The 27676-nt window shown below is 49.4% G+C and overlaps 1 protein-coding gene and 2 long non-coding RNA genes across 7 annotated transcripts in view; 2 read left to right on the plus strand and 1 right to left on the minus strand.

Annotated features, from left to right (window-relative positions):
* TUBGCP3 (tubulin gamma complex associated protein 3) overlaps positions 1–4163 on the minus strand; it is a 75454-nt gene extending 71291 nt beyond the window's left edge. For 2 of the 4 annotated variants that reach the window (XM_045056042.1, XM_019829712.3), the window contains exon 1: positions 3921–4163. In XM_045056042.1, coding sequence (XP_044911977.1) covers positions 3921–3996 — 76 coding nt within the window. In that variant the 5' untranslated portion in view covers positions 3997–4163. Of the gene's footprint in view, positions 1–3540; positions 3857–3920 lie in introns of those variants that run through there. The other 2 variants (XM_003980556.6, XM_045056038.1) reach the window with 2 other exon arrangements.
* LOC123385000 lies at positions 46–1477 on the plus strand. The gene is made up of 2 exons (XR_006596904.1): positions 46–344; positions 598–1477. It is a non-coding gene; the product is annotated as an uncharacterized LOC123385000 (long non-coding RNA).
* A 5218-nt stretch (positions 4164–9381) lies between the features above and the next one.
* On the plus strand, positions 9382–26539 carry LOC109492658. Of its 2 annotated transcripts, none has more exons than XR_006596902.1 (3): positions 9382–9626; positions 13236–13398; positions 25762–26539. It is a non-coding gene; the product is annotated as an uncharacterized LOC109492658 (long non-coding RNA). The 2 variants fall into 2 exon arrangements; XR_002146609.3 differs by lacking the exon at positions 9382–9626 and adding an exon at positions 12275–12468.
* The last annotated feature ends 1137 nt before the right edge of the window (positions 26540–27676 follow it).

Consider the following 27676-nt stretch of genomic DNA (forward strand, 5'->3'; position numbering starts at 1 on the left):
GAGTGTGGCAGAGAGTAAGTTGTTGAAAAACGTTAGGTATTTTTATTAGTATTAATCTGAAAATGTCATTTCAATGCATGATCTGTCTGCCATAGCCATTAAAACCACAACTCAAAGCACCCGGCTTTTAACTTTTCAGCAAGATAATGTGGCCTTCATCCTGTAGATTACACGTAGGAAACAAACTCTCTTCACCTGGCGTGATCAGATGTCCCCTCTAGAAAGGACCCGTGGCTGCAGCACAGAAGAGGTTCGCGTTCAGGACAAGGGAGACAGCGGGACCACATGGCCTCAATGCCAACGTGAAGGCTCCAAAGAGCACTCCGATGTGGGCCCAAGAGTTCGTAAGTGACAGTTACCTTCTAGACCCCAAAAGGGTTCCACGAGCACTCAGGTAGAAAATGAACATAAAGATGCACAGAAATAAGTGAATCCAAAGCCTGCGGCTACGTGCTCTCCTGGAATTCGGAAAGTGAGCAGGGTGGAGGTGCACGGTTTGGAAGCGATGCACACACGACACTGCTGTCCTATGGGACAGGAAGGCACGTCGGCCAACACAGAGCAAGCATGTAAACCTGTAATTCTTTGCCCCTCCAGACGCAGGCCACAGGCCACAGGCCACAGGGACTCTGCGCTTGAGACACCACACTCCCACACGGACCTACAGAGTCATACTATCTGGAGACGGTGCCCACGACATCAATTCCGAGGAGGTATCACATGGAGAGATGCACGGCGACAAGGTGTGAAGGCTTAGCTACCGTAAAAGGCCCCCCCTTCGACCACTGCCACACCACCAGTCCCGCCACAGCAACCCTGGTACCAGGTCCTCGTGTGGCCACGCTCCACGCGCAGCTCCCACGGAATGCAAGGCTATGCTCCAAAACAGAAACAAGACATGCTGCTCTAGACTTGGGGCTCTCAGACTTTTCAGTCTCAGGGCCCCCTTCCATGCTGATGATTGAGGATCCCTAAGAGGATTTACTTATTCGTGTAGGTTATATCAATATTTACTGGATTGGGAATTTAAACCGAGATCATTTTTAAATTTTAGATCATTTTAAAATAACAGTAAGCCCACTAAGCACAACTTTCCAATGAAGCCTAAAACACTGGAATTTCTATGTCAGTAGACATTTAGTGCACATTTCAACATACACTTAATGTAACTTTTAACATATATTTAATATACATTGATTTTCCCAAGTATATAATCAAGGAAGACCATAATTTATTCATCTGGAACTTCATCAAGGGCTCTTCACCACTTCGGAAAATCATGACACCAACAGCAATACCGCGTGAGGCCCACGAGTCACCAGGACGGCACCCCGTCCTCCTGCGCCGTGGCTCGGAGCACACTCACAGCACTGTCACAGCAGAAGATAGTCATCTCACCTCAGTGCACAGTGTACTGGAGCCGCCCCTGAGCATTTGTGTTCAAATACTCACCTAATAAAACCCACTGTGCTCGTTATCTTCTAGTTAGGAAAAGAATTACAAAGTATGAAAAGGCAGGTTGCTTCTGAAACATCCAGAACACACTGGCTGGCAGTATGTGTGTGTTTGAAGCAAATTCGAAGGCTGGAAAAGGTGAGAAATAATGATTATATTAACTTTATAAACATATCAGGCACCAGGGGGCGCCTGGGTGGCTCAGTCAGTTAAGCATCTAACTTGGGCTCAGGTCATGATCTCGCAGTTTGTGAGTTCGAGCCCCGCGTCGGGCTCTGTGCTGACAGCTCAGAGCCTGGAGCCTGCTTCAGATTCTGTGTGTGTGTGTGTGTGTGTGTGTGTGTGTGTGTGTGTGTGTGTGTCTCTCTCTCTCTCTCTCTCTCTCTGTCCTTCTCCCACTCACGCTCTGTCTCTCTCTCTCTCCTTCGGAAATAAACATTAAAAAAAAATTATAAAATAAAAGTAACAGGTATCAATTATTCCTCAATATCATAGTCTTGAAAAAGCAATATTATAATAATACAAGGCCAATTGTTTATAACATGACCTTGGAAAAAGAATTAATCAAATGTTCTACTTAGTTACCAGATAAAATACCCACTAACGAAAAGATTTTTTTAAATGTCAAACGCTGTAAAGGAAGCAATTAATATTGCTTTTGTTCAGTAAGGTAGAACAAATCAGAACAAGGCAAGCTATTAAATACTTATAAATTCTTCAGTAAATAGCATGTATTTGGAATTATGAATATAATGGTTTGGCAATCCTCGCGGTCCAGAACAGAGCTAACGGAATCATCTTTGATGGATTTTATGATCCATTTGGTTCAGAGAGGATCCCCTCAGGATCTCGCAGAGAACATATTTACTCTTATATTTAAACACGGTTCTAAAGAGAGACAGGAGGAGGCAGAACTCTGCTGAAGATAAGTGCTTTAATCTCCTTGAAGGGTGAAACAATCAAAAGGAGCCTCAAATTTTAAAAAAGAATTTTTTTTTTTTTTATCGAGAAACATCATGGTACCTCACAATGAGTGGCCTTCAAAGTCCAGGTATGAGCATGGGGGGAATGGACAACCGTGTGAGTTATCCTGGAAGGAAAACCGAGGACCCGCCAGCACAGTGAGACCGCTGGCGTTAGAGTAAGTAAGTGGTAACCAGCAAGCTCAGCCCTCTGGCTTCTCCTAGGATCAGGAACATGGAATCAGAAAGGTAACTCGGGGTGCTTGAGGTGCACGTACAGGAAAGCTGGAGACAAAACCTGAAAACAACAAGCCAGGCTCGCAACCTGTGCACCTGTCCTCTCTCTGGGGAACCCTCTCCAGGTGCTCCTGGGCTCCCCCCCACCCTCACTCCAGTCCATCGAATCATCTCCGCAGAGGCTTTCCCTCACTTCTTCCCTCAAAATCCCAGCACCCCGCTCTATCTCCGTTTCAGCATTTATCCCTAACCTACAATTACCTATTTTACCACGACTCCTCCCCTAGAATGTACATCTACCAGTGGAATGACTGGTCTGTGCATCTCCGCATCACACAAGCACCCAGCATAGTGCCTAGGGTTGGGGAGCCCAAAGGGACAGACTTAAACTTTATATAAAATGTCCCAAGAACTGTGTGAGGTTGGTGTCATTGAATAGGCTGACGGGAAAAAAAAAAAAATCCAGCTTTTACCCCTACAGCTATCATAGAACATCAACTCAAGTATGTACCTAATTGTCATGAATCGCGAGAGGTTAAAATTTGGTCATTATATTTTCAAAGTAATTTTGTGTAAAGTCTTCCAGCAAAAACTGCACGATTTCTCGTCCACCGCACGGCGCTGAAGGCATAAGCAACCCCGTGTCTTCAGTTACCCAGAAAATCCCTCCAGGGTGGACTCCACGCATCCCCTTCGCGTCCCGCCAAAACAAACACCAAGAGGGCAAGCCATGTCAAATCGTTAAAACACCGCGGCCGCAATGGCTCCACACCCCGCAGGGCTGGGCTTGGGTATCGGCATCCGCAGGGCGGCCTCTCCAGGACAGCTTCGTACCAAGCCCAACCTCAGCCCTTGGAAGAAAACCAGGGAGGTAACAGTCACGCACCCCCGCTTCGCAGCACTCTCCGACCGCTCGACCTTCCCGGGGGGGCAGGGAGCACGCTGCTGCTCGCCAGCTCCCGGCCACCCGGCCCAGGCCACCGCTGCCCTGCCTCCCCGGTGACTTTGAACAAGGTGGACGCGCTCGCGAGCCGCCGTGCCCGGCTTCGCCCCCCGGGCCCGCTGCGCCCGGAGCGGTGACTCAGCCTCGCCGGGGTCCGGCCTCCCTGCCTCCGCCCTCGGGGCTGCAAGCCCTCCGCAGGCCGCCCCGCCCCGGGTACGCGCCCCTCCCCAATCCCGCCGCCCATGCGAGGCCTCCGGATCCCAGGCTGACGGGCGGCCTCCGGAACGCGCCTCGGCCCCGAGCCGCCGACCCAGCCTCGCTACCTTCGCTCCTGCCCAGGATCCGGCAGCACAGGTTCTGCAGCAGGACGTTCGGCGACTTCTGGTCCGGGGTCGCCATCCTCGCCTGGGACCGCCCGCGGGGGCCCCGCAGAGCCCCCCGGCTCTCGCCCACCCCACGCCCCTCGCCACGCAGGCTCCGGTCGTCCCCGACGGGCTACGGCCTCTCGGGCACCGCCGGCGACCAGGCCGCCATTTTAACGGAACCCGCCGAAACCGCGGGCCCTTCCCACAATGCCCCGCTTCTTCCGGCCGCTCGGGGCGCTGGTGCGCCGGCCTCAGAGTTCCCCGCTCCGTGGCGCGCGGTCCCCGGACCGCAGCTACCGCGCGTGAAGGGTTCCGGCACCAGCTGCTCCAGCTGCTCAGACCGCATGGTCCCCGACACGGGGTCCTGTGGCCCAGGTCCCCCAACACCCCTGAGGTCAGGAAGGCCACTGATTTGCTCTGTGCTCAATAACATCTTTATAATCCATAATTTTAAGAAAGTTTTAATGTTTATTTATTCTTGAGAGACAGAGAACGAGTGCGAGCAAGGGAGGGGCAGAGAGAGAGGAAGACACAGACTCCGAACAGGCTCCAGGCTGTGAGCTGTGAGCACAGAGCCCAACACGGGGCTCGAACCCATGAACTGTGAGATCATGACACGAGACAGTCAGACGCTTAACCGACTGAGCCCTCTAGGCGCCCCCGTAGACTTTTTTTTTTTTTTAAACATCATTGGCTCAAGCTAACTTTTGGTGGAAGAAGTCTGCTTAAAGGAGTGCAAGATTTTATGGGTTTTGACACTTGGTCGACATTGACACCCGGTACACTTTCTAGGTTTTCATAGATAGCATGTGACTATTCACCATCCCTAACCCCAGGCTCCCCTCCCCACACGTCCAGGGTAACTAGTCATCTGAAGACTAAGTCAGGCCTATGAAGACTGAGGGGGGAAGGGCCCAAAGAGAACAAGGCAGATCAGCAGGCCATCACAAGGCATTTGAAACTCTGTTATACACACCTGCACACAAGTGCAGGGGGGAGGCTGCAGGCACTGAGAAATGCCCCACCCGAGAACAAATGAGCCAATCCACACACCAACTGGTCAAAGATGTGAGATGCTGGCGGCCAGGAGCTTTGTGGTTCCCGTGACTGCAGCCAGTTAGACACAGGCAACACTTACTCCACTGCGGACCAACCTGTTTCCTTCCTGAGAATCTGGAATTAAGATGAAAAGAGCTTGTATCCACAGATGGGCTGCACTATACTGCAGAAAAACAGACACCTAACAACAATCAAGTGAGCTGAGCACAAGAGAAAACTCCACCCCTTCCTTCCCAGGGTGGGGGAAGACAGCAGGCCTTACAAACGGGACCCCCTGAGGCTTCCCACTGAGGATGGCACCTGAATGAGGTGTCCCGAAGGAGGGCCGGGCCCTAAAGGGACCTACTTGGCGGACCATGCATTTAATACCCACTTTGCACCACATGAATTCTAGGAACAGGAAAACCAGAAGGGCCCCGGGACGATCGTCAAGCACGTGTCTGAGAGAGGCAACTGCAAGGCCAGCACCTCACGCCCAGAACAGAGCTGCAGCGTCAGACGTCAGATGTGGCGGGTGGCGCCAGTGTCCTCCCTCCCAGCGATCCGCTATGCATGCGGGGTTTCTGAGGTAACAGAGCCCCCCATCGCAGTCGTGACAACAACATCACACAGCACCAAGACCATGCGAGGCACAGTGAGGGAAGGAGACTGCACAGTGCGTGGCCCAGAAGAGTGGACACGGTGCCAGCGTGTCCTGTCAACGCCCATCGCTGAAATTTACCTGAAGGTGCCTTGGCTCTTCCAATACGAAGATGGAAACACAGCAACTAAAATGCAATGTGGTAGGCATGCGGCAGGGATATCCCACCAAGTGGCAACTCAGATACAAAACCGAGGACCCCACATTTTAAAGAAAGCCACGGAAAACGGGAGGCAGATGCTGCATCAGGACTGATAGGACGTGGCCCAGCAGACATGCTAACTCTCCGGCCATGTTCACTCCCACCCTAAAGGTCCACCCCCTGCTGATCAGCTGACCATGGAGAAGGAGGGCGCTCTGGAGTCCCGAGACTATTTCAGGGACATCAGGACCTGCCAGGACCCTGCAGAGTCAAGACCTCCTGCGTGGAACCCACAAGGAAAGCCACGTGTGTGCCTCACAGACAACTGGTCTCAGATGCCCGTGCGGAGATAGCCACTCGGGGCCAACCTGACGGAGGGTGTGCCTGCATGCAGAGCTAACCGAGAGATGCCTGACCTTTGTCCTGACCCCTTTGCCCTGACTCCAATCCAGGGAGTTAGAATCAGCAGGGAGGTGAAGGAAGAGGGAAGAACAAATGTCACCGTCTCCCTCGGGCGCCTCAGGCTGGTGACGCCTGGCTGTGCAGGGATGAGGAAAACCCATGAGCTTCAGGCTGGGTCCAACATGGGAGCTTTGCGTCGACCTGGGCAGGACTTCCTCAAACACTGGATGTGACCAAGAGGCCGCGGGTGCCTCAGGCGCCACTAAGGACGGGACAGGGAGAAGCGACCTAACCCATCTGGGGAACTTGGCTGGCAAAAAAATACTTTTTGGCACAAGTATCTTTTTGGCAAGATTTTGTAACCGGAAAACTTCTACTTTTAGTGTTTAAGCCCTACTTTAAGTGTTAGACTCCTTAAAGGCAGGTCCCCGATGCTATGGTGTAGGAACCAACCATGGGGCCCTGTTCACATTTCTTGCCTCCCAGAATTGTCACCTGTTTGTAGTCCCCTCCCCTCAGCTCCGGACAGACCCGCTGGTTTGCTTTTCTTGGTAGGAGCAGTGAGGGCCTGCTCCCAGCCTCAGCCTCCAGAAGGCCTGGCAAGCACCTCTTTGCACTCCTGGGAGCCTGGAGCCGCCGTGTCAGAAGGCCAGCCACTCTGCAGGACAGACCACAGGTGCAGGCCACATGGGAAGGGAAGGACCCTGAGACCCCAGGCAACGAGGGCAGCCAGCTACCCCAGTGTCCCAGCTGAACCCGGTCCCCTGCTGTCGAGCCAGCTAAATGCAGAGACTATGTGCAAAGCAAACAGAATCCACCCAGATTGTGGAATTGTTAGCAGATAAAATGCTCATCGTTCTCAGCCCTTACGTTTGGGGATGGTTTGTCACACAGCAGAGAGTACTAGTGTGCCCGGTGTTTGCCTGGAGGGTTCGAGCGTGGCCACGTGGAGGACGGGCCTGCCTTTCCCTGTCTGCCCTGCCCTGCCCTGATCTGCCCTACATCTGGACAACACTACAATGCAAGCCCCCGGGACAGCTGGCCCCCCTGCTAGGTTCAGCCAAAGGAGTCACTGGTAGAGAAGTGGAGGTCAGAAGGAGACGACGGCAGCGATCACCCTGTGGCGCCCGGCCCTCGCCTTCTCCATGCCAGCAGCCAAACGTCCTCTACAGCTGCACCTGCTACCAGCCTGCCCCTTCTTTCATGGTCCCAATCTCCCCTGTGCAGCTCTCCTCCCAGATCTCACCCCCACGGGAAGATTCCAGAACATGCCATATGGTAAATCAGCTCTTCTCGCCGTCTCTTCAGCCCTATGCCAAGGAGCCACTTTCTGCACTTGCTAATCCGAGTTCCTCACCTCCTGCTGCAACCGCCTGCATGACCAGTTCCCTGTATTAAGGCCCCTGCATTGCTGGCGTGGCTTCTGTCTTGCAGACTGGCCCCTGCTCTCCAGTCCTTGCTAGTAAGGGATGATCACAGGGCCGAGATCCTCAGCTGGGGTTCCAGGATGGAGCTGCTCATGTCTGAGCTCAGATATGTTAGGATCCTTTTGAAGGTGGAACCCATCACGTGTGGAGGCACCAACCCGAGCTTTTATCAGCACCGGCTGATAGCAAGACCCTGGGGAATTAAGTAGCTGCCGTAGTCAGATGTCAGGGCAGCAAGGACGGCCACCAAGACCGCAGTGTGGGTGGACTGGACTGGAGTATATTTGGAAAGCTTGGGTATAGCTTAAGGTGCAGTCACGGAACCAGAGTGCTCCAACAGCAGCCTTCAGAGGAATCTCTTATTTTTTTTAAGATTTGTTTTATTTACTTATTTTTAAATAATTTCTACACCCAACACAGAGCATGAACCCACAACCCCGACACCAAGGGTCACATGCTCTACCGCCTAAGCCAGCCAGGTGCCCCGAGGAACGTCTTATTATTGCGCTGGCAAAGTAGCAGAACTGAGGACGAGACTCCGAACTTCAAGTTGTAAACTATGATGTAAGTTGGACACACAGTCCTGCCAAGACTCTTACATTAAGGTCTGGTCATTAATGGAGGAGAAGTGCGACGCTGAGATTTGGGGTGGAGACATTGGAATAAACGTGAAATCCCGAATCAGCAGGACTTTCTAAAACAGAGCATAAAACCTCTCCTCTGTATGCAGAGAATGGCCTTGAAATCCTTGTTTTCCTGAAGCAGTTCTCATTAGCTGATATTCTCATTAGCAAAGAAAGTGGACTTCCACAGGATTCAGATAATCCAGATGAAGGAATGAAAGAAAGCGTGCCCCAGAGAAACAAAAATAAAAAATGACCTTCCAAATAAACCGGGCGGTAGATGTAATTAGTGTTTTCGTGTCTTCAAAGTGTCCTGCAGAGGCAACGGTACTAATTTATATCAGACTTTAATAAATCAAGGGCCTAGAAACCACTAAATAAAGGGTAAAATATTATTACCAGACTAAAAAAAGAGTAGAATATAGAATAAAAAATTTTCATCCACAAAACACACACACACACACACACAGTGAGAGAGAGAGAGAGAGAGAGAGGAAAATAAACATGGAACAGGAGGGACAAGAGAAAACAAATTAAGACGGTATAGTTAAGCCAAAGTATATCACAAAAAGGGTGGCTCAGTCGGTTAAGCGTCCAACTCTTGCTTTCAGCTACGGTCATGATCTCACGGTTTGTGAGTTCAAGCCCCATGTCAGGCTCTGTGCTGGCAGTGTGGAGTCTGCCTGGGATTCTTTCTCTCTCCCTCTCTCTCTGCCTCTCCCCACTCTCTCTTTCAGAAATAAAGAAAGTATTTTTAAAATGTAATTTTCTCTGTTTTTAATTAGCAAAATTTAAAAACTGGGAACTCTATGCCACTCTCTCCCAGTTTTTCAGTGTGTTCGTTCCGCTCATTTTCCACACCTGTATTATTAAGAACTTCTTCATACCTCTTACAATCTTAAATACTGAAAAGGTGTGAGGCCCCTGGGTGGCTCAGTCGGTTGAGCATCCGACTTCGGCTCAGGTCGTGATCTCATGGTTGGTGAGTTCAACCCCGCGTCAGGCTCTGTGCTGACAGCTTGGAGCCTGGAGCTGCTTCATATTCTGTGTCTCCCTCTCTCTCTGACCCTCCCCTGATCTCTCTCTCTCTCTCTCTCTCTCTCTCTCTCTCTCTCTCTCTCTCAAAATAAATAAAAGGATCACACTGACTGTAAGTGAACCGAGTCCACAGATGTGAGCTGCAATTCTAGTCACTGTATGTCCAAGCTGCGATGTGTCAACCTGACTTCTCTGTTGTTGTCGACCTTGATCACCTGCCTGAGCCAGTGTTGGTCAAGCCACGCGTTTTCTCTCCCTTTCCAGGCTGTGCAGCCCCCACACGCTAAAGGCATGGGGAGCTAGGCTCCGCATCCCCACGTATGAAGTATCTAGGTAAGTATGAACCTGCTCTCCATGCAAGATGTGTTTATCCTCCCCTCTTTGCTTAATAATGGACTTCACTCTGTAGGTACTCAGGGATATTCACGTTGTACTTTGGGTTACAATCCGACACTACGTGACTTGTTTTCTTGCTCACACTGTTCCAGCTTCGACCCTCCACAGCCTGTCTCCCTTTGACATTCCCGCATCGTTTTCAAAAATTAACACGTAGGCTTCATGTTTTTTACTACCATTTTAGATTCATAAAAACATTGAGTGGATCGTAGAGGAAGTCCCGCGTGCCCATCCAGCCCTGGCATGCTTACGCCTTTTCAAAGCTGGAGTTGACTTTCAAAGTTGACGTTTGACAGGCTGTGCCATAAACACCAGCAGGACTGAAGACGCGGTTTGCCCGTCTCCACGTCAGCGGGAGCCCCCACTCCCTCCTTGCCACAGTTGTTTCTGCTTATGTTCTTTTATCACTTGGGTCTATGCTTACAGTTTTCGAAGCGTATTAAATGTTTTAGGGTGGTGGTCAACTGGAATGTTGTTTTTTTTTTATTCCAAACTTGTTTTAAAATAATTTTAAAGCGTTACGAAAAAGGGAATATAAGTGGCTTTTCGTGACAGTGACGGAATGTCTGCTTGAGCACAGAATTCCCCTGTTCCTCACAACCCGCATTTAATGGTTCTTTTACCACGAGCTTTTTTTTTTTTTAATTTTTTTTTCAACTTTTATTTATTTTTGGGAAAGAGAGAGACAGAGCATGAACGGGGGAGGGGCAGAGAGAGAGGGAGACACAGAATCGGGAACAGGCTCCAGGCTCTGAGCCATCAGCCCAGAGCCTGACGCGGGGCTCGAACTCACGGACCGCGAGATCGTGACCTGGCTGAAGTCGGACGCTTAACCGACTGTGCCACCCAGGCGCCCCACCACGAACTTCTTTACTCATAAGCCGGTGGAATGTTGCGGCTCTGGTGCCTGGTGTGTGTGGCGGGGTAGGTGTGTCAGTTACTTTGGAGGCTGAGGAACTCCGAAAGGACCCTGGAGCTTCGCGGGGAGGGGGATGGGGACAAGGCTGCATCTCCCGGCAGGTGAATCACACCTGGAACGTCGAGGTCTCGGGTCAGCAGGGGCCAGGGCTGATGGACTTGGAAGATTAAACCTCAAAGATTAAGGACTGGACAGCACCTTTCAGGCTGAAGGTGACAGTGGGTGTGGCCCTCCTGACCGGTCCCCAGGCAGATGAAGCGGGTGCGAATGTCCTTTCCTTTCGGGGCTTCTAAGCTTCATTAAAGCTCTTGCCCAGCCCGGCTCCCCCTGACCATGGTTTGGTCTCCAGCACGAGGCTCCAGGGGCCCAGCAAGGCTGCTGAGCTGCTAGGACCCAGGCCGTCTGTCCAGATCCACGACTCCCGGGCCCCGTGGGGCCCGTCCACGGGGAACGGCGTGTCCTCCAACTGGTGGGGTTACACACTTCCACAAGGCCACTGCAGCCACCTCGGATGTCACTGCTATCTGGCGGGACGCTGGCCCACGTGTCTGCGTGGGTACCCACAGGCTGAGCCCCCCGGCCCCCACATCACACAGGGCAGTTGGGTCATCACTCTCTGCAGAAGCGGAACCGGAGGCTGCCACGTGAACTTACAGATCACCTGCCCAAGGCCCCAGCCAGACCCAGGGTTCAAGGCCACGTCGAAGGCCCGGAGACGGCTGCTGCAAGGGCGCCTCTGCCTCAAAGCCATTGTGATACCCACTCCAAGTCTCCAGCCCGTTAGTCCTGAGGAATGTGAGGAAAGCCGCACGGGGGAAATCTGATAAGGCAGCTGAAAAAAGGAGTTAATTGGTTTTCTGGATGATTGCAGTGCTTACTCCCCTTTTGCTCAAACAAATGCTTCCCCCAAGTTCATAAAGCAGCCGGGCAGCCTCTTTTGGCCACAAAACCTTTAGCTGCGGGCTCTTGGAGGAGCGGCCACGGTCGGCTGAGGCCTCACAGGTGCTTTGAACCACAGAGCTGTGAGCTCGGTGATGGATTTGAAGCCCACGACTCACGGGATGGCTCATTTACTTCTGTAAATATCCGTCATCAATTCCGCTGGCGGTGGGGAACCCGGTCCATCTCTGCCGAGAGGAGAAGAGCGTTCGTTCTTTGCCACATTTTCTACTCGTTGTGCCTCACGCAACAGCTAACAGGCCGCCGACCGCCGTCAGAGGCGCTGCTGTTGTTGACAACACACAATTAGTTTGGATGTGTTCTTAGCGGTCTGGCGGGAAGGTACAGGGCACAGAATGAAAGCCAGGAAAAGTCCCGTCCTGGGTTTTACACACTTCAGTTTGCACAAACAACTCCTTGCACGGTTCCTCGCTAGCATTTAACACTGGGCGTGTGACGCAGACATGAGAGGACTGCATCAGAGCTGTGTGCCGAGTGTCGATGTGTGTGCGCCTTCGGTACAGCGGCACCGCGGTCAGCGCGGGAAGATGGCCGGGCCGAGGACAAGGTGGTGTGGCCACTCTCCTGCTGGCCAGCTCTAGTCGCCCAACTGCTCCCGCCTCCTTCTAACCTGAAAAACAAAACTGCAGTCACTTATTAATTTCTGACCCAGTTAAAAGCGGCCAATGATCGTGTGCCACGAGATGTGACCTCGCCTCGCTGTCCTTCTGCGGCTCCCCCGTCACCAGGAACCCGAGGACTGCTGTGTCATTGTCCCTGTGTTAAAAGTGGGGTGCGCCAGCGTTGGCTCCGTCTAGAACTGGGTGTTTGTTCTCTCCCGACAATTTTATTTAATTGTCATAGACTCTGGGTCTGGAGTTCTGTCTCATCCAGCAAGAGAGTGGATGCAGGATTAAACACGTGAGAGAGGCTAATGTCCGGGAGGAGACAAGAGCCCCAAGCAAGGGTCCTCGCTCCGTTTTTATTAGGATCAGAAGGCTCACAAGCTTGATGGACGTGCACAAAGAGACAATGAAATCTTGAACATTAACTCATGGGTGTGAGGGAAAGCGGTTTTGAAGTTATGCGGTGCTAGGGGTTTGGGTCAGTACAAAACAAAGTGGGCAGGAGGTGGTTTGCAGCAGATGTGAGGCAGCACCTCTGCTTACCTGAACTGACCTAGGGGACAAGACAGGGCAAGCTACCTCAGGGTCAACAAGGCACCCTTCTTCTGCTACTTAGCTCTGCTCAGGGCAGCTTGGCCCAGCTGCAGTCTGTAGCCCTATTTACCTATTTACCTCTCATGGTCGTTCCCTCCTGTGAAAACAGCTTCCTGCTATGGTACTAAGTTGGGGGGCATTTCCACCCTGAATACCTAACCTTGCTTACCTCATCTTGGATGCTTTCATCCTGAGATTCCCTATCCCTATACCTTTGTCCTACACTGGGGGGGCCTTTGCCCCGTTTACCCAAACATGGGTGTGTTCATCCTGTGGCTTTGTAATTCTTCATGCCTTGTTCCTAAGCTTATTCCCCACATTTAATTCCTAATTCTCTATATTTGGCAGATTTGTTTTGCTTTGTTCTTAAAATTCAGAAGCTATGGAGAATTCAACATAACAATCCTAAATGCTAACGACATCCACAACTTGATCACACTTAACTTTTTTTTTATCTTTGGTTTACAGAATGGGGTCAAGGCCATGCAAACAGCAAGAAGGGAGAAGGAAGCGGGTGAGAAGGAGGAGAAGGGAGGTCGGCTCGGCTGGCACAGCATTCACGCGTTCGCGCGGTTCCAGGACGACATCCCAAGAGATTTCAGCCGGAAAACTGGCTACCTTCTCTGTTCAGGTGAGTGCTTCCCCCTGGGGTCCCACAGCACATTTCCAGGTAAACAGCCCACTGCTTGAGCTCTATTTCCAGAATTCCAGAAAGCATTTTAGTGACAAACAAATAGGATTTACCACCTTCCTGTGAGAAAAAAAACCCAGTCCAATTCCAATGCTCTGCTCTAATTCCCGTGGAACCTTGTTAGGCCCTCCCGCCCCTCAGTGATGGGCGCTACACTCCCCCCAGCCCCCCACCCCACGATGGACACTAAGATCTTTTGTTTCAGTTCAGTCTTCCTACATTCCTAACTTTTCTTTTTAGTCTGGGAAACTGTCTCCATATATTTTTATTTTATTGGCAATATTTTATACACATGACTCTCTAAAAATTAATTTTAAATTCACTTAATTAATTAACTAATTAAATTAAAGGCAAAAATAAGCTATTGGGACTAGACCAAAATAGGAAGCATTTGCACAGTGAAGGAAATCATCAGCAAAATGAAAAGACAGCCTATGGATGGGAGAAGATATTTGCAAATGACATATCCGATAAAGGGTTAGTATCCAAAATATATAAAGAACTTATACAACCCAATACCCCCCCAAAAAGCCAAACAACAACAACAAAACAAATGATCTGATTGAAAAATGGGCAGAGAACCTAAATAGACACTTCTCCAGAGAAGACATCCAGATGGCCAACACACACATGAAAACATGCTCCCCATCACTCATCATCAGGGAAATGCAAATCAAACCACAATGAGATGCCACCTCACACCGGTCAGAATGGCTAAGATCGAAAGACTAGAGATGATGAGTTGACAAGGATGTGGAGAAAAAGGGACTCTCCTGCAAACTGCTGAAGCCACTGTGGAGATCAGTGTGCAGGGTCTTCAAAAAGTTAAAAATAAAACTATCATGTGACCCAGGACTCCATTACTGGTGTAATGCAAGAACACGAATTTGAATGCAAAAACACTAATTTGAGAAGATACGTACATTATTTATGAAGGCCAAGATATGGAAGCAGCCCAGTGGTCCGTGGATAGACGGATGGCTAAAGAAGGTGTGCTATATGTACAATGGGATATTACTCGGCCTTAAAAAAGGATGAGATCTTGCCGTTGTGACAACATGGATAGAGCTAGAGGGTATTGTGTTGAGTGAAATAAGTCAGAGAAAAGATAAATATGATCTCAGTTATATGTGGAACCTAAAAGACAAAACCAATGAACAAACAAAAACCAGAAAGACTCCTAAGTACAGAGAAAAAAATGGCAGATGCAGAGGGAAGACAGGTGAGGGACAAGCGGGGGGGGGGGGGTGAAGAGGACTCATGGGTACAAACTTCCAATTAAACTTCCATGACAAGCAAGTCAAGGGGCACCTGGGGGGCAGCGAACGTAGTCGATAATCTCGTAATGATGTCGTAAGGAGCCAGATGGTCACCGAACCTCCTGTGGCGAGCATTGTATAAAGTGCAGGATGGTTGTGCACCTGAAACTATTATACTGTATATCACATGTACTTAAATAATAAAAAATAATTAGCTTTTTCTGTTCCCAAGATAACAAATGTACCTTGAAAAATTGAGAAGCCCCTAAAAACCACCTAAAGGGTAACAGTCGGGCATAACTGCACCCACAGGGGTGGCCACCGCTGGTGGTTTAGTATCCACGCACCCGGCCTTCTCTGTGTGCGCGTGGGAACACACACTTGGATCTGCACACGCTCTTCTGTGACCTCCTATCCCTTTCAGCATTCTGTTTCTTCCGCTCCATGTGTAGAATCTACATCACCAGATAGACTACAGCCTGTTATAGTCTGCATAATACCCTGTCCTGATGGGTGTATCCAATTTATGTCACTAACTTCCCTCTTCATATTCTTGGACATCCATTTTGTTTTCAACTTTTTCTCGATTACATATGAACAACATTAAGCCCGTTTTAAAACAGCTTTGGACCCAAATCACTGGTGAAGCCCAGTTGTAAAGCCACGAATTTGGATTGAACAATTGCCCTAAATCTTTTCCAAAAACGTTTCCTTGAAGCTGAATTTCTCAATTAGCCAATCCTATTAAGAGTTAGTATGATTTAGGGATGACTCCAGTCTTCCTGCTTCCACATGACTCTTCACAAAGGCGACGGGGCAGTACCGTGAGGTAGGAAGGGACAGGCTTGGGAGCCGGGGGACGAAGGGATGGGCTTGGGAGCCGGGGGAACAGAGTTGTGGATCCCAGCTCTGCCGTCAGCCGTCTGTGTGACTGTGGAAAGGCACGGAAATACCCTAGACTGTGGCTTCCTGGTCACCGTGCGTGGCACAGGATAAAACACTACACTAATGAAACTCATAAACACTGTGCAGCTGCCTTGGACTATATTTCTATCACAACGAAAAGTTATCGATGAGCCTTTTCCTCGGCAAACCTCCCCGACGCAGGAACTATGATTCCCCCTTAGAAATAAGGAGACTGAGGCTCCAAGAAGTTGTGTGCCTTCCCTGAGTTCACACAGTGGTAAACGGCCAGAGGCTCGAACTCAGGAGTCTTACAAGCCGACAGTCTTCATGCTGTAGCTCACAAACCAATCATACCTTTGTAATAGGAATTTAAGTGACCAACTGGAATTTAACTGTAAAATCCTTATTTGAGGGGCGCCTGGGTGGCGCAGTCGGTTAAGCGTCCGACTTCAGCCAGGTCACGATCTCGCGGTCCGTGAGTTCGAGCCCCGCGTCAGGCTCTGGGCTGATGGCTCGGAGCCTGGAGCCTGTTTCCGATTCTGTGTCTCCCTCTCTCTCTGCCCCTCCCCCGTTCATGCTCTGTCTCTCTCTGTCCCAAAAAATAAATAAACGTTGAAAAAAAAATTTTTTTAAATCCTTATTTGAGGGGCGCCTGGGTGGCTCAGTCGGTTGAGCGTCCGACGTCAGCTCAGGTCATGATCTCACGGTCTGTGAGTTCGAGCCCCGCATCAGGCTTCTGTGCTGACAGCTCAGAGCCTGGAGCCTGCTTTGGATTCTGTGTCTCCCTCTCTCTCTGCCCCTCCCCCGCTCACGTTCTGTCTCCCTCTCTCTCTCTGTCTCTCCCTCTCTGTCTCTCAAAAATAAATAAACATTAAAAAAATTTAAAAAGGTTAGGGGCACCTGGGTGGCTCAGTCGGTTGAGCGTCCGACTTCGGCTCAGGTGGTGATCTCACAGTTCCTGAGTTTGAGCCCCTTGTCGGGCTCTGTGCTGACAGCTCAGAGCCTGGAGCCTGCTTTGGATTCTGTGTCTCCCTCTCTCTCTGACCCTCCCCTGCTCACGCTCTGTCTCTGTCTCAAAAATAAATAAACATTAAAAAAAAATTTTAATCCTTATTTGAATAATAATGCTATATAAAATGCATTCATACTTCTTATTTTAGCACTACTTAAAAACTAGGAGACAGGGGCGCCTGGGTGGCGCAGTCGGTTAAGCGTCCGACTTCAGCCAGGTCACGATCTCGCGGTCCGTGAGTTCGAGCCCCGCGTCAGGCTCTGGGCTGATGGCTCAGAGCCTGGAGCCTGTTTCCGATTCTGTGTCTCCCTCTCTCTCTGCCCCTCCCCCGTTCATGCTCTGTCTCTCTCTGTCCCAAAAATAAATAAACGTTTAAAAAAAAATTAAAAAAAAAAAAAAACTAGGAGACAAAGAACCCAATATAAAATCGTCTCCTAAAATCTTTTGTCATGTCTCGAAGCTGTCTTTTAGAAAATAACATTTCTTTTGCTTCCCAAAGGGGCCCTGTTTCCCTCCCCGAAGTCTCTGGTGTGTTGCATGGAAATGTCAGTTTCTTTGTAATTCTTTATTATTATTATTTATTAATTTCAAAGTTTTGTTTATTTTTGAGAGAGAGAGAGCACGTGTAGGGGAGGGGCAGAGAGAGAGGGAGACACAGAATCCCAAGCAGGCTCCAAGATGTCACTGCCCCACATGGGGCTGGAACCCACCAACCGTGAGATCATGACCCGAGCCGCAGTCCAGAGTGGGCACTTCACCTACTGAGCGGCCACAGCTTCCCTTCTGGTGATCCGTCACCTCAGGAAACCACCTGGGATTCTGGCCAAAAGAGCTTCTGAAGGCGGCGTTCAGTGCAGAAACACTCACTCCCACAGTGACCAGTGTTGCCAGATGGAAGAAGCGGTTCAGAACGACCTCACCTCCCTCCGTAAAGGCCGGGGACAGGGAGGGAGAGGAAAGGGCTCCCCGTGCTGCCTGCCTCCGGCGCTGGGCCCCGCACGACTTCCTGGCGCCCGGACACCTGCCCCGCGGGGCCCCAGATGCGCTGCTCCAGGTGACCCTGGAGAGCAGGCCAGGGGCGGCCCGGAGCCGGCCTCGTGCTGCCCTCTGCCGGCCATAGCGCCGAACTGCAGCGGAAACACGGGACGGGCCGGTGCGCTGAATCCCTGGTGTCGCGGCAGGTGTACCGCTGCCCACCCCCACCACCCCCCCACCCTGGCCCTCAGTCTTTGCCTCACTGAGGAAAGCTGCTGTTACGACAGCCCGTCTCGTTTTCAGAAGGCTCGCAAGGCCGATCCTCTCGTGATGGAGAAGAGAGAGGAGGACGCAGCCAAGTGTGCGGCGGATTTCTCCGGAAAGCCTGTGCTCAAACCTCCTCCCACCGCCCCGTGGCTCTGGGCAGGCTCGCTCTCCCACCTCCAGGCTTCTCCGCCTTAAAACAGAAGGAGCACATGCACTTCCTCTGCAAGGTTTTGAAAGGCTTCAATAAGTCAATGTTTAAAAATGCAGGTACTTGGTGAGCCTTTGCAAACCATGGCATAAAAGTGGTTACAGAATGTCTACTAGTGGGTTTCTAAGTTTGATTTCTTTTTTCCGGATTACACAAAAGGCTGCAGGGAGACTCATTTCATTACCCTGAATCTATCTGAAGAGGAAGCCTAGTTCAGCATTACAGGTGTGTGAATATTATATTGTTTCATGTATTAAAATCTTATCAGAGATAAATTGAAAAGTAGCAGAAGGTCTAAATATATACAGTTACTTCAGTTGTAGTAACCCATGAGCCATGACCTGCCCACATAGTTCTGTCTACGTGATGCAGAAACCGCTCTCTGGGGTGTCACTGTCCCCTTAGAGTGTGAGTCACCGCTGGGGTCGCACATCTGACGTAAACGTGCTGTAACCACGTCGTACATGTGTCACATTAAGGAATTAGTGCATTAATTAGGATTCTGTTGCTATGCATTTTCCTTCTGGGAGAGAACATTCCGGCTTCACAGGGGAGACCCTAACTCTGAATCCAGCTCTGGCCACTGAACAAACACCTCTCAGATGCCAGAGAACATGATTGAGACGGACGGACACATCCTAACCCAGCGGGCACAGAGACCTTGCACCTGCAAATGGCCGCCAGCCGGCATTAGGTCGGGCTGGCCAGCCCTCTGGCCCCTTCTCCTCCTGGCTGCAGGAAGGACCACTGTGTGAGGCCGGTCACCACTTTGATTGAGTCTTGGTGCCTTCCACCCACACACACGGGGTATGAAGTTCATGTCCATACCGAGTTTTCATTTACTAAGATTTTGAACCTTGCTGAATGAGGAGCAGACCTCAGCCGCATTGAGAGAGCCCCCGGACTAAACTGGCGTTGGAATGACAGCTGGCAAAAGTGGGCGGGCCCCACACGCTGAGCCAAACAGAGCGAATGGGAGGCTTGAATGGGATCGAGAATCTCCTTACAGAATATGGAAAATGCACAGAATACACGTGGAAGTCACTTGTCATGACAGGAAGCAGGGAAAATACGGTGTGAGTCTTAAAAAGGGACAGAATGTATTGAGAGGATCATGTGATTCTTGTCCTTTTATTGACACAATGCATCACACTGATTGACTTGTGGGTATTGAACCAGCCCTGCAGCCCAGGGATAAATCCCACTTAGTCGTGGTGAATAATCCTTTTAAAAAGTTTTTTTTGGGGCGCCTGGGTGGCGCAGTCGGTTAAGCGTCCGACTTCAGCCAGGTCACGATCTTGCGGTCCGTGAGTTCGAGCCCCGCGTCGGGCTCTGGGCTGACGGCTCGGAGCCTGGAGCCTGTTTCCGATTCTGTGTCTCCCTCTCTCTCTGCCCCTCCCCCGTTCATGCTCTGTCTCTCTCTGTCCCAAAAATAAATAAACGTTGAAAAAAAAATTTTTTTTAAAAAAAGATTTTTTTTAATGTTTACTTATTTTTGAGAGACAGAGAGAGACAGAACATGAGCAGAGGAGGGGCAGAGAGAGAGGGAGACACAGAATCCGAAGCAGGCTCCAGGCTCCGAGCCGTCAGCACAGAGCCCGACGCGGGGCTCGAACTCACGAAACGTGAGATCATGACCTGAGCCAAAGTTGGATGTTTAACCGACGGAACCACCCAGGTGCCCCTAAATGCAAAGAACATTTATTTTTAAATTTATTTATTTATTTTTTGAGAGAGGTAGAGAGCAAATGGGGGAGGGGCAGAGAGAGGTCAACGGAGAATCTCAGGCAGACTCCTTGCTGTCAGCACAGAGCCCAACAAGGGACTGGATCCCATGAACTGTGAGATCATGACCTGGGCTGAAATCAAGAGTCAGATGCTCAACCAACTGAGCCACCCATGTTCCCCAGAAGCCAAGAACTTTTTATTATTTGTTACGAGTAAGGAGGCAGGGAGCTCGCTCTCAAAGTGCTGTCTCCCCACAGAGTTTGTACAGAAGGTTTGCATTCAGCGTCCCAGGTGGGGGTGGGGAGCTTGTCTGTATGCTGGCACACACATCGTATTTCAAAAACTGGTGGAAAACTCCTCCGGTAGGAGGAGATCTTAGTGTTATAATGAGCTGAAGGTAAGTTCGGGATGTCCTGGGGGCTTCCTCACAGGCCCTTGGTTCCAATCCTTGGTCCCAGCTAACAGACTCACGTGAGCACCAAAATCAATCCGACAGTAAAATTGTCTGGCAAGGTTTGTAAAGCAACCATAATAAAAATGCTTCCAGAAGCAATGACGGAAGGTTGAAACAAATGAAAACACAGAAAATCTCGACAAAGAGAAGTGACAAAAAAGGACCAAGTAGGAATTACAGGATTGAAAAATATAACAACAGAAGTGAAAGAAGGTTGGTGGAGCTCAGTGGTGGCACCGTATCAGTGAACTTGAGACGGATCAAGATCATGTCCCCCACCTGAGCGACAGAGAGAAAAGAGACTGCAGAAAATAAAGAGGCTCAGTCGGTTAAGCGTCTGACTTTGGCTCAGATCATGACCTCACAGTTCGTGAGCTTGAGCCCCACATCAGGTGCTCTGTCGTCAGCGTGGGGCCTGCTCTGCCCCTCTCCTGCTCGTGCTTGCTCTCTCTCAAAAATAAATAAACATTAAAAAAGATAAAATAATTTTTAAAAAGTTAAACTTGGAAGGCAAAGTTAAAAAAATAAAGGTAACAGATCAAAAACTAAAAAAAAAAAAAAGTATCTGAGTGAACGCTAATCAGGATAAACTTAAAAAAAAAGTCCACACCAAGGCACATAAAAATAAAACCTCTTCAAACAAAAGACAAAGGAGAAATGATGCGTAACTTATTACAAAAAAACCCTATGTGAGTGACAATCGATGTCCTGTCTGAAACCATGGAGGCCAAGAGGAAGGAAGGGCCAGGAGAGAGCAAACTCTCAACCACAATTGTTACAGAGAAAACCACAGATCCAAAATGGCGCCACTTAGGCCAAATCCCCAAACCAGGGCTCAATACCTAATGTGACTGCACTTTCAACCTCCCCAGAGTGGAGTCTTGGTCAGGAATTTTCTGATGGGCATTGGCCACCTGGGCCTCTCTGTCCCCTCAAGGGAAGATGAGGTCACCCGTGTGCCTTCACCCTAGAAACAGACCGTGCCTGGAATTATCCTTTCCTTTTGTTAATAACTTCCCTGCCCTACCCTCCTTCCATAAAAACCTTCCGTTTGTACAATTCCCCAGAACTAGATGGGCTGCTGACGATTCATGAAACATTTAATAAAGCCAGTTAGATCTCAAATGTACTCGGTTGAATGTTTGTTATTTAATACTTTATACCTGGCAAAACTATCCTTCAAGAATGAAGGGGAAATAAAAACATTCTCAGATAAAGGAAAACTCAGGGAAATTAGCAGCAGCAGACCCAGTCTTAAGGAATGGCTGAAGGAAACTCTCCAAATGAAAAGAAAATGACCAAAGAAGACAGAATTTCAGTATGAAAAGCAGGATGATAATAGTAATGGTAATAACCGGGGTAAATATAATAAACTATCCTTTACTCCATAGAGTTCTTTAATTTTTGATGGCTAAAGCAAAAATTGTAACACCGTCTAATGGTGGAATTCAACACATGTAAACAAAAGACTTAAGACAATTGTATTTGATGTGGAGAACAAAAGCGGAAGAAAAGAAATTAAATTTCCTTACAACTGGACAGAGGGACCTTCTCCCGGGTAGCTCAGCTGCCTCGATGATGACACTTTGCTGAGGGTTAAAGGCAACCTTAGCTTGACATTGTCCCAACCCCCCAGGATCCCGTGAATCTTCTCTAACATCTAAAAATCGCTTTGGAGACCTCCTTGATCTCTACCCCCAAATATATGTCGGCAATCATCCTCCAAGCATGTGGCCCCTGCTACGCACCTGCAGGGTCTCATGACTGAGGTTTTACTAGACGGCAGTAAATGACCTTCTCCTCACGGCAGCTGGCTCCTCAAGGTCCCGGAAACCTTGCTTCCAAATTCCGTAGAGACTTCTACACGGAGCCTGACTCGGGACTTGATCCCACCACCCTGGGATCATGACCCGAGCCAAAATCAGGAGTTGGACGCTTAACCGGCTGAGTCACCCAGGCGTCCCTGCATCAAAATTTCTTAACGGAGATGGGAAAAGAATCTAAACGGAGGCAAGATTTCAGCACCTGAGTTGAAGTCCTAGAACTGCTGTCAGTACCAGAGAAAATGTGCGTGTGTCCAAGTACATGCTTACTGTAGCCATGCCTACACTGTAACACTGTATCCACATGCGCATGTGTATTGTACCCATATGTATGAATACTGTAACCGCTAGAACAAGCACTAAGAAAACCATACAAAGTGACACAGTAAAAAATGTTAAAAATAGAGGCGCCTGGGTGCCTCAGTTCCTTGAGCTTCTGACTTTGGCTCAGGTCATGATCTCACCGTTCACGAGTTCGAGCCCTGCATCGGGCTCTGTGCTGTCAGCACAAAGCCTGCTTTGAATTCTCTGTCTCCCTCTCTTTCTGCCCCTCCCCTCCCCTGCTCTCTCTCTCTCTCTCTCTCTCTCTCTCTTTCTCTCTTTCTCTCTCCAAAAAATAAACATTTTTTAAATGTTAAAAATACAATTCGTTTCTAAAAAATATTCAAGTGACCCAACTAAGACAAGAGAAACAAAGGAACAAGAAACAGAAGAGGCAGACCCAAATGATAAAATGGCAAAGCAAAGCCCTAATGCACCGACAATGACCTTAAATGTAAGCGGCCTGTATACAGAGTATTAAAATTGAATTAAATGCAGAGATTATCAGAGTAAATAAAAACCCAGTTCATTATATGCTGTCTGTAAGATGCTCAAGTCAAATGTAATTAACAGGTAGATGGAAAGAACAGAAGGGAAACTGATATATCATGCAAACATTAATTTTAAAGAGGCCTGTTAACAGCAGATAAAGTAGACTACAGAATGAAGAAATCACTAAGGACAGGAAGGGGCGCCACCTCGTGACGCAAGAATCAATCAACCAAGAATGTATATAATCCTAAAACGCAGACCCCAGGAAACAGAGTTTCACAGTATATGAAGCAAAAACTGACAGAGCTAAAAACATAGCTGGCCAAACCCAAAATTGTAGTCGGGGACGTCCTTCCCCGTGACACAGACACTCTACCAGATGGAAAGTCGGTAAGGATACCTGAGAACGACAGAAAACCCACAACTGACGGAACCACACGAATGTTTTCAGAGCCCCGCCCTCAGCAGTGTCTCAGTCACCGAGGTAACCAATAACCCAGATTATAGGTCCCACAGAATTGAAAGCGTTTTCTCTGACCATAACGGAATCAAACTGGAAATCAGTAACAGAGAGACAACAGAAAAGTCCCCACCGTGTGGAAACTAGACGCCACACCTGTAAGTAACCCATGAGCCAAAGAGGAAGTTGGAAAGGAAATTTTGGAGAGACGTGAAGCTGTATGAAGAGGAACCTGTGCTTATCAGCATCTGTGGGATGCGGCCAGAAAAGCGCTGACAGGGAAACGTCTCGTGCCAAGTGCTTACATCGGAGAAGAGGGACAGTTTCAGATCGATGCTGTAAGTTCCCAGTTGAAAAAAGTAGAAAAATAAGGCCGAAGTAAATACAAAGTAAGAAAATGAAGAAAATAATAATGAGAAAAGCAGAAATTGATACAACTGAGAACAGAAGAAACGTCAGGAAAATCGAAGAAGTGCAAAGCGGGTTAGTTCTTCCAAAAACGTCAACAAAATTGGTAAACTTCTAGAAAGGCTGAGAAAGATTGTGAGGATACACAAATCACCAATATGAGGTATAAACCTAATAAAAGCCCCAGCTGCAGATCCGGTGGCCGTCAAGGGATAAACAAGGATTGCTGTGAGCAGCTTACACTCCTACATAGGAAAACTTGGGAGAAGGGGACCAGCTCCTCGAAAACCACAAACTACCGAAATTCGGCTGAAACAGAGTACATGGGTTGAATAGGTATATGACCTTTTTTTAAGAATTCATCTTGCCAAGGTTACCAAAACAGAAACATCCAGACCCAGATACTTTCGCCGAAAAACTTTAGCACGCATTTGAAGAAGAATCACAAAATTGTCTCTAGAAAACAGCAGACAAGGGAGGGTTTCGTGAGCCCAGCATAACCAGTGAACATCCAAAGTGTAGAGAACTCACGTGGCTCACCAGCAAGGGCTAATCGTCAGCATCCGATTCGAAAGTGGGCAAAGGTCTCGAGTAGATACGTCTCCACAGGAGACGTCCAGTTGCCGAAGACGCATGAAAAGGTGCTCAACGCCGCTCATCGTCAGGGAAATGCAAACCCAAAGCCCGAGGAGATACCACCTCACATCTACTGAATGACTGTTATAAAAAACACAAGGGACAAGTGCTGGCGAGGATGTGGAGGAAAGGGACCCTCGTGCACAGTTGGTGGGAGTGCAAACTGGTGCAGCCGCCGTGGGAACCAGTGTGCAAGGTCCTCAAAATCTTCAAAGCAAAAGTCCAATGGGATCCAGCAATCCCACTGCTGGGTGTACGTCCAGCGGAAACGAAACCACTCTCTCAAAGAGATCTCTGCTCTCATTCACTGCAGCGTTATTCACAGCAGTCAAGACGTGGAAACAACCTAAGTCCCCATCGAAGGACGAAGGACAAAGATGACGTGCTCTGCACACTCACAGAGGAATATGATTCAGCCATGAGAAAGAAGGAAACCCTGCCGTTTGCAAACACATGAATGAACCTGAAAGTCATGCTAAGTGAAAGAAGTCGGACGGAGGAGAGAAACAGTGCATGATCTCATTTGTTTGTGGAACCCAAGAAAGCCAAACTCATAGAAACAGAGAGCGGATGAGTGTCTGCAGGGGGGTGGGGGCTGAGGGAAGCGGGGAGATGGCCAGGGGATAGAAACTTTCAGTTACGAGGTGACTAAGTTCTGGAGATCTAATGTGCAACAAGGCGGTTACAGTTAACACACTGTACTGAGTACTTGAACTTCGCTGAGACAGCAGGTCTTAAATGTTATTGCCATACACACATACACAAAAAAGGTAGCTGTGCGAGGTGGCCGATGTGCTAAGTGACCGTAAGGCGGTGAACATTTCAAATGGACGTCTATCACCTCAACCCATGGTACGCCTCGAACTCACACAGGGTCATTTATCAATTATAAAACTGGACAAAATGAAGGAAACACATAAATTAAATAGGCAAAATGTGTCCTTTGGATTTATTTTTATCATTTAGAATCCTACCGTCTCTTAACACAGTTTCATGCTCTTTTCCCTCCATAAAAAAATGCGACAAGGTGTGTCGGGCAAAAGGAAAAGGTTGTCTGTCCCTTCAGGTTGGACGAGAAATACCTTGTCAGGAAATGTGCATCCGACCCACCTCACGTTCCTCTTACCATCTGGCTGAGATGAACGGAAAGTGGTCTTCTGATAGTAAATCAATACCAAAGCAGGATAGGAAGAGTGTTTTAGATCAGGTTTCCGTAATGCCACTGTTGACTCTGCGATAATGCTTCAAAACGATGCTGCGGTCTCTGCCAACAATAGACTCAAAAGTGCAATTTTGGCAAAATAAATAAAATGATGGTTTAAAAAAATGGCTTTCTTTTGCAATGATCTCACAGGTCGCAACATTGACATCAAGGACATTTCTCGTAGAATATGCGGGAGATGGAAGAAAAGACGTTGCAATAATGGAGACAGAGGCGTGAGAGACGGAGAGAAAGCCAGGTCCTGGTATGCCCGCTGGGTGCACATACACGATCCTCACAGCGACCCCCGACAAGGTCCGGCCAGCACCTTGCCCCCTGCTTCTCAGCCCTGGCCTGAAGGGTTCCCTCCAACCCCATCAGGACCTCGGGGGCTTGGGCCAGGGCAGAGTGATTTTAAAACATCCCCACGTGATGCTGATAGGCGGTCAAAGCCTCAGCCCCCGGGGCAGTGGAAAGACGCCCCGCCCCGCCCCCATCCCCAGGGACCCCGTCCCCAGCCGACCTCAGGCTCTCAGGCTCCAGCTGCTCTTTCTTCTTTGGGGGCGTTGCACTCACCTGACCCGTGGTCACCCTTCTTCTCTGTGACCTCTGACTCCTGTCACTGAAGAAGAACCTGCACGCTCCTTGTCCACATGCACCTGCTGTTCAGTGTCCCTAGATGCCCCCCCCAGACCCCTTGTAGAACTCACACCTCCCTCCATGGCCCTGGCCCAGAGTGTCCCCCGCTCAGAGACTCACTACCCACCCCCCTCCATGATGCCATGAAGCAAATCTCAAACTCCTGACCATGGCATCCTGACATGTTTGGGTAGATCATTGATATTTAACCAGACAAATACAAAATGTAACTAAAATGAGAGCCAGCAAGCTTTTTTTTTTTTTTAACTTGGCACTCTTTGTTTATGGTGGACCGTCCCCATGGAAACTGGGGATAAAAATAGCTGGCCTGTGTGTGTACCTGGTAAGGTTGTGATGAGCACATGGGACACTACAAATGTCCTTATCCAGGAAGCTGTTGAATCGCTGAGCTGGGCACTCCCTCCAAGGCCCAAGCCTCACCGACGGGCTTCGAAACGGAGGTGTCGGTGTTTGGGAGACTCCCCAGCTCCCATCCTGCTCCCATCCTTCCAGATAGCCTCTCTGCTGGCATCTAGGCCACCGTGCACTCCCAGCAGCCAGGCTGGAAGCCTGTGCTCACTTCTCGTCCGACCCGAGCTCGCCCCACATGGGGCCACGGCCACTTGGAAAACTCTCTTTTCTTGGGGCCCCCTGTTCTATGAAACGGGTTGATTGTGTCTCCTCCCGTGGCTCCTGCTTCTGTCAGCTTGTGGAAGGGGTCTCAGGTGCCCAGGAGTGGCCTTTGCACACAGCGCCCCTCCCCCACCACTCCTGTGATTTATCCCTTGACTGTGAGCTCCTGGAGGGCAGAGGCCACGTTTTATTAATACCTATAACCCAATATCGATACTTTGCCATTCAATAAGAGTTTGCTATGAATAAATAAATGAATACTGATTAAATATGATTCAAAAGGCACTTAGGGGAGAGATGTTCTGTGAGTCATAAATATTCAGAGGCCGAGTAGGAGGCATCCTTGAGCGCTTCACGGGGCCAAGAAAAGTTTCCTTTACCCCTAATTTGGCCTTGTGAGATAACATGGGTGATGTGTGACAGTCATGTGTTTGGCACAAAACCCGTAACTTGAAAAGGTCCTTGGACGAGGACCTCAAGGGCCATAAATACGCACAGCGCCCTCACTGGCGGAGGCCAGCTCTGCGGCCGGCTCCTAGGTCACCGTGCAGCACTGGACCCGCCAGCCCGGGGCCACCTTCCCCGGGGTGAAGGCGCAGGGCCGTGCCCTTGTCCTCACTGCCGACGTCAGATGGTTAAAAGTCCCCTCTTCCTTCACGGCATTTTGTGTGTCGACCACCAATTCACTTATTCAAGCCTTTTAAATCCCCCTGCTGCTAATTATAGGATAAGTAGCTTCATGGATGTGCCTACTGGGAAAAGCTAAGGCCTCCTCGGAAAAGTAGTAAATGTGCCT

This window comes from Felis catus, chromosome A1, assembly GCF_018350175.1.
Source record: "Felis catus isolate Fca126 chromosome A1, F.catus_Fca126_mat1.0, whole genome shotgun sequence".
Lineage (NCBI taxonomy): Eukaryota > Metazoa > Chordata > Mammalia > Carnivora > Felidae > Felis > Felis catus.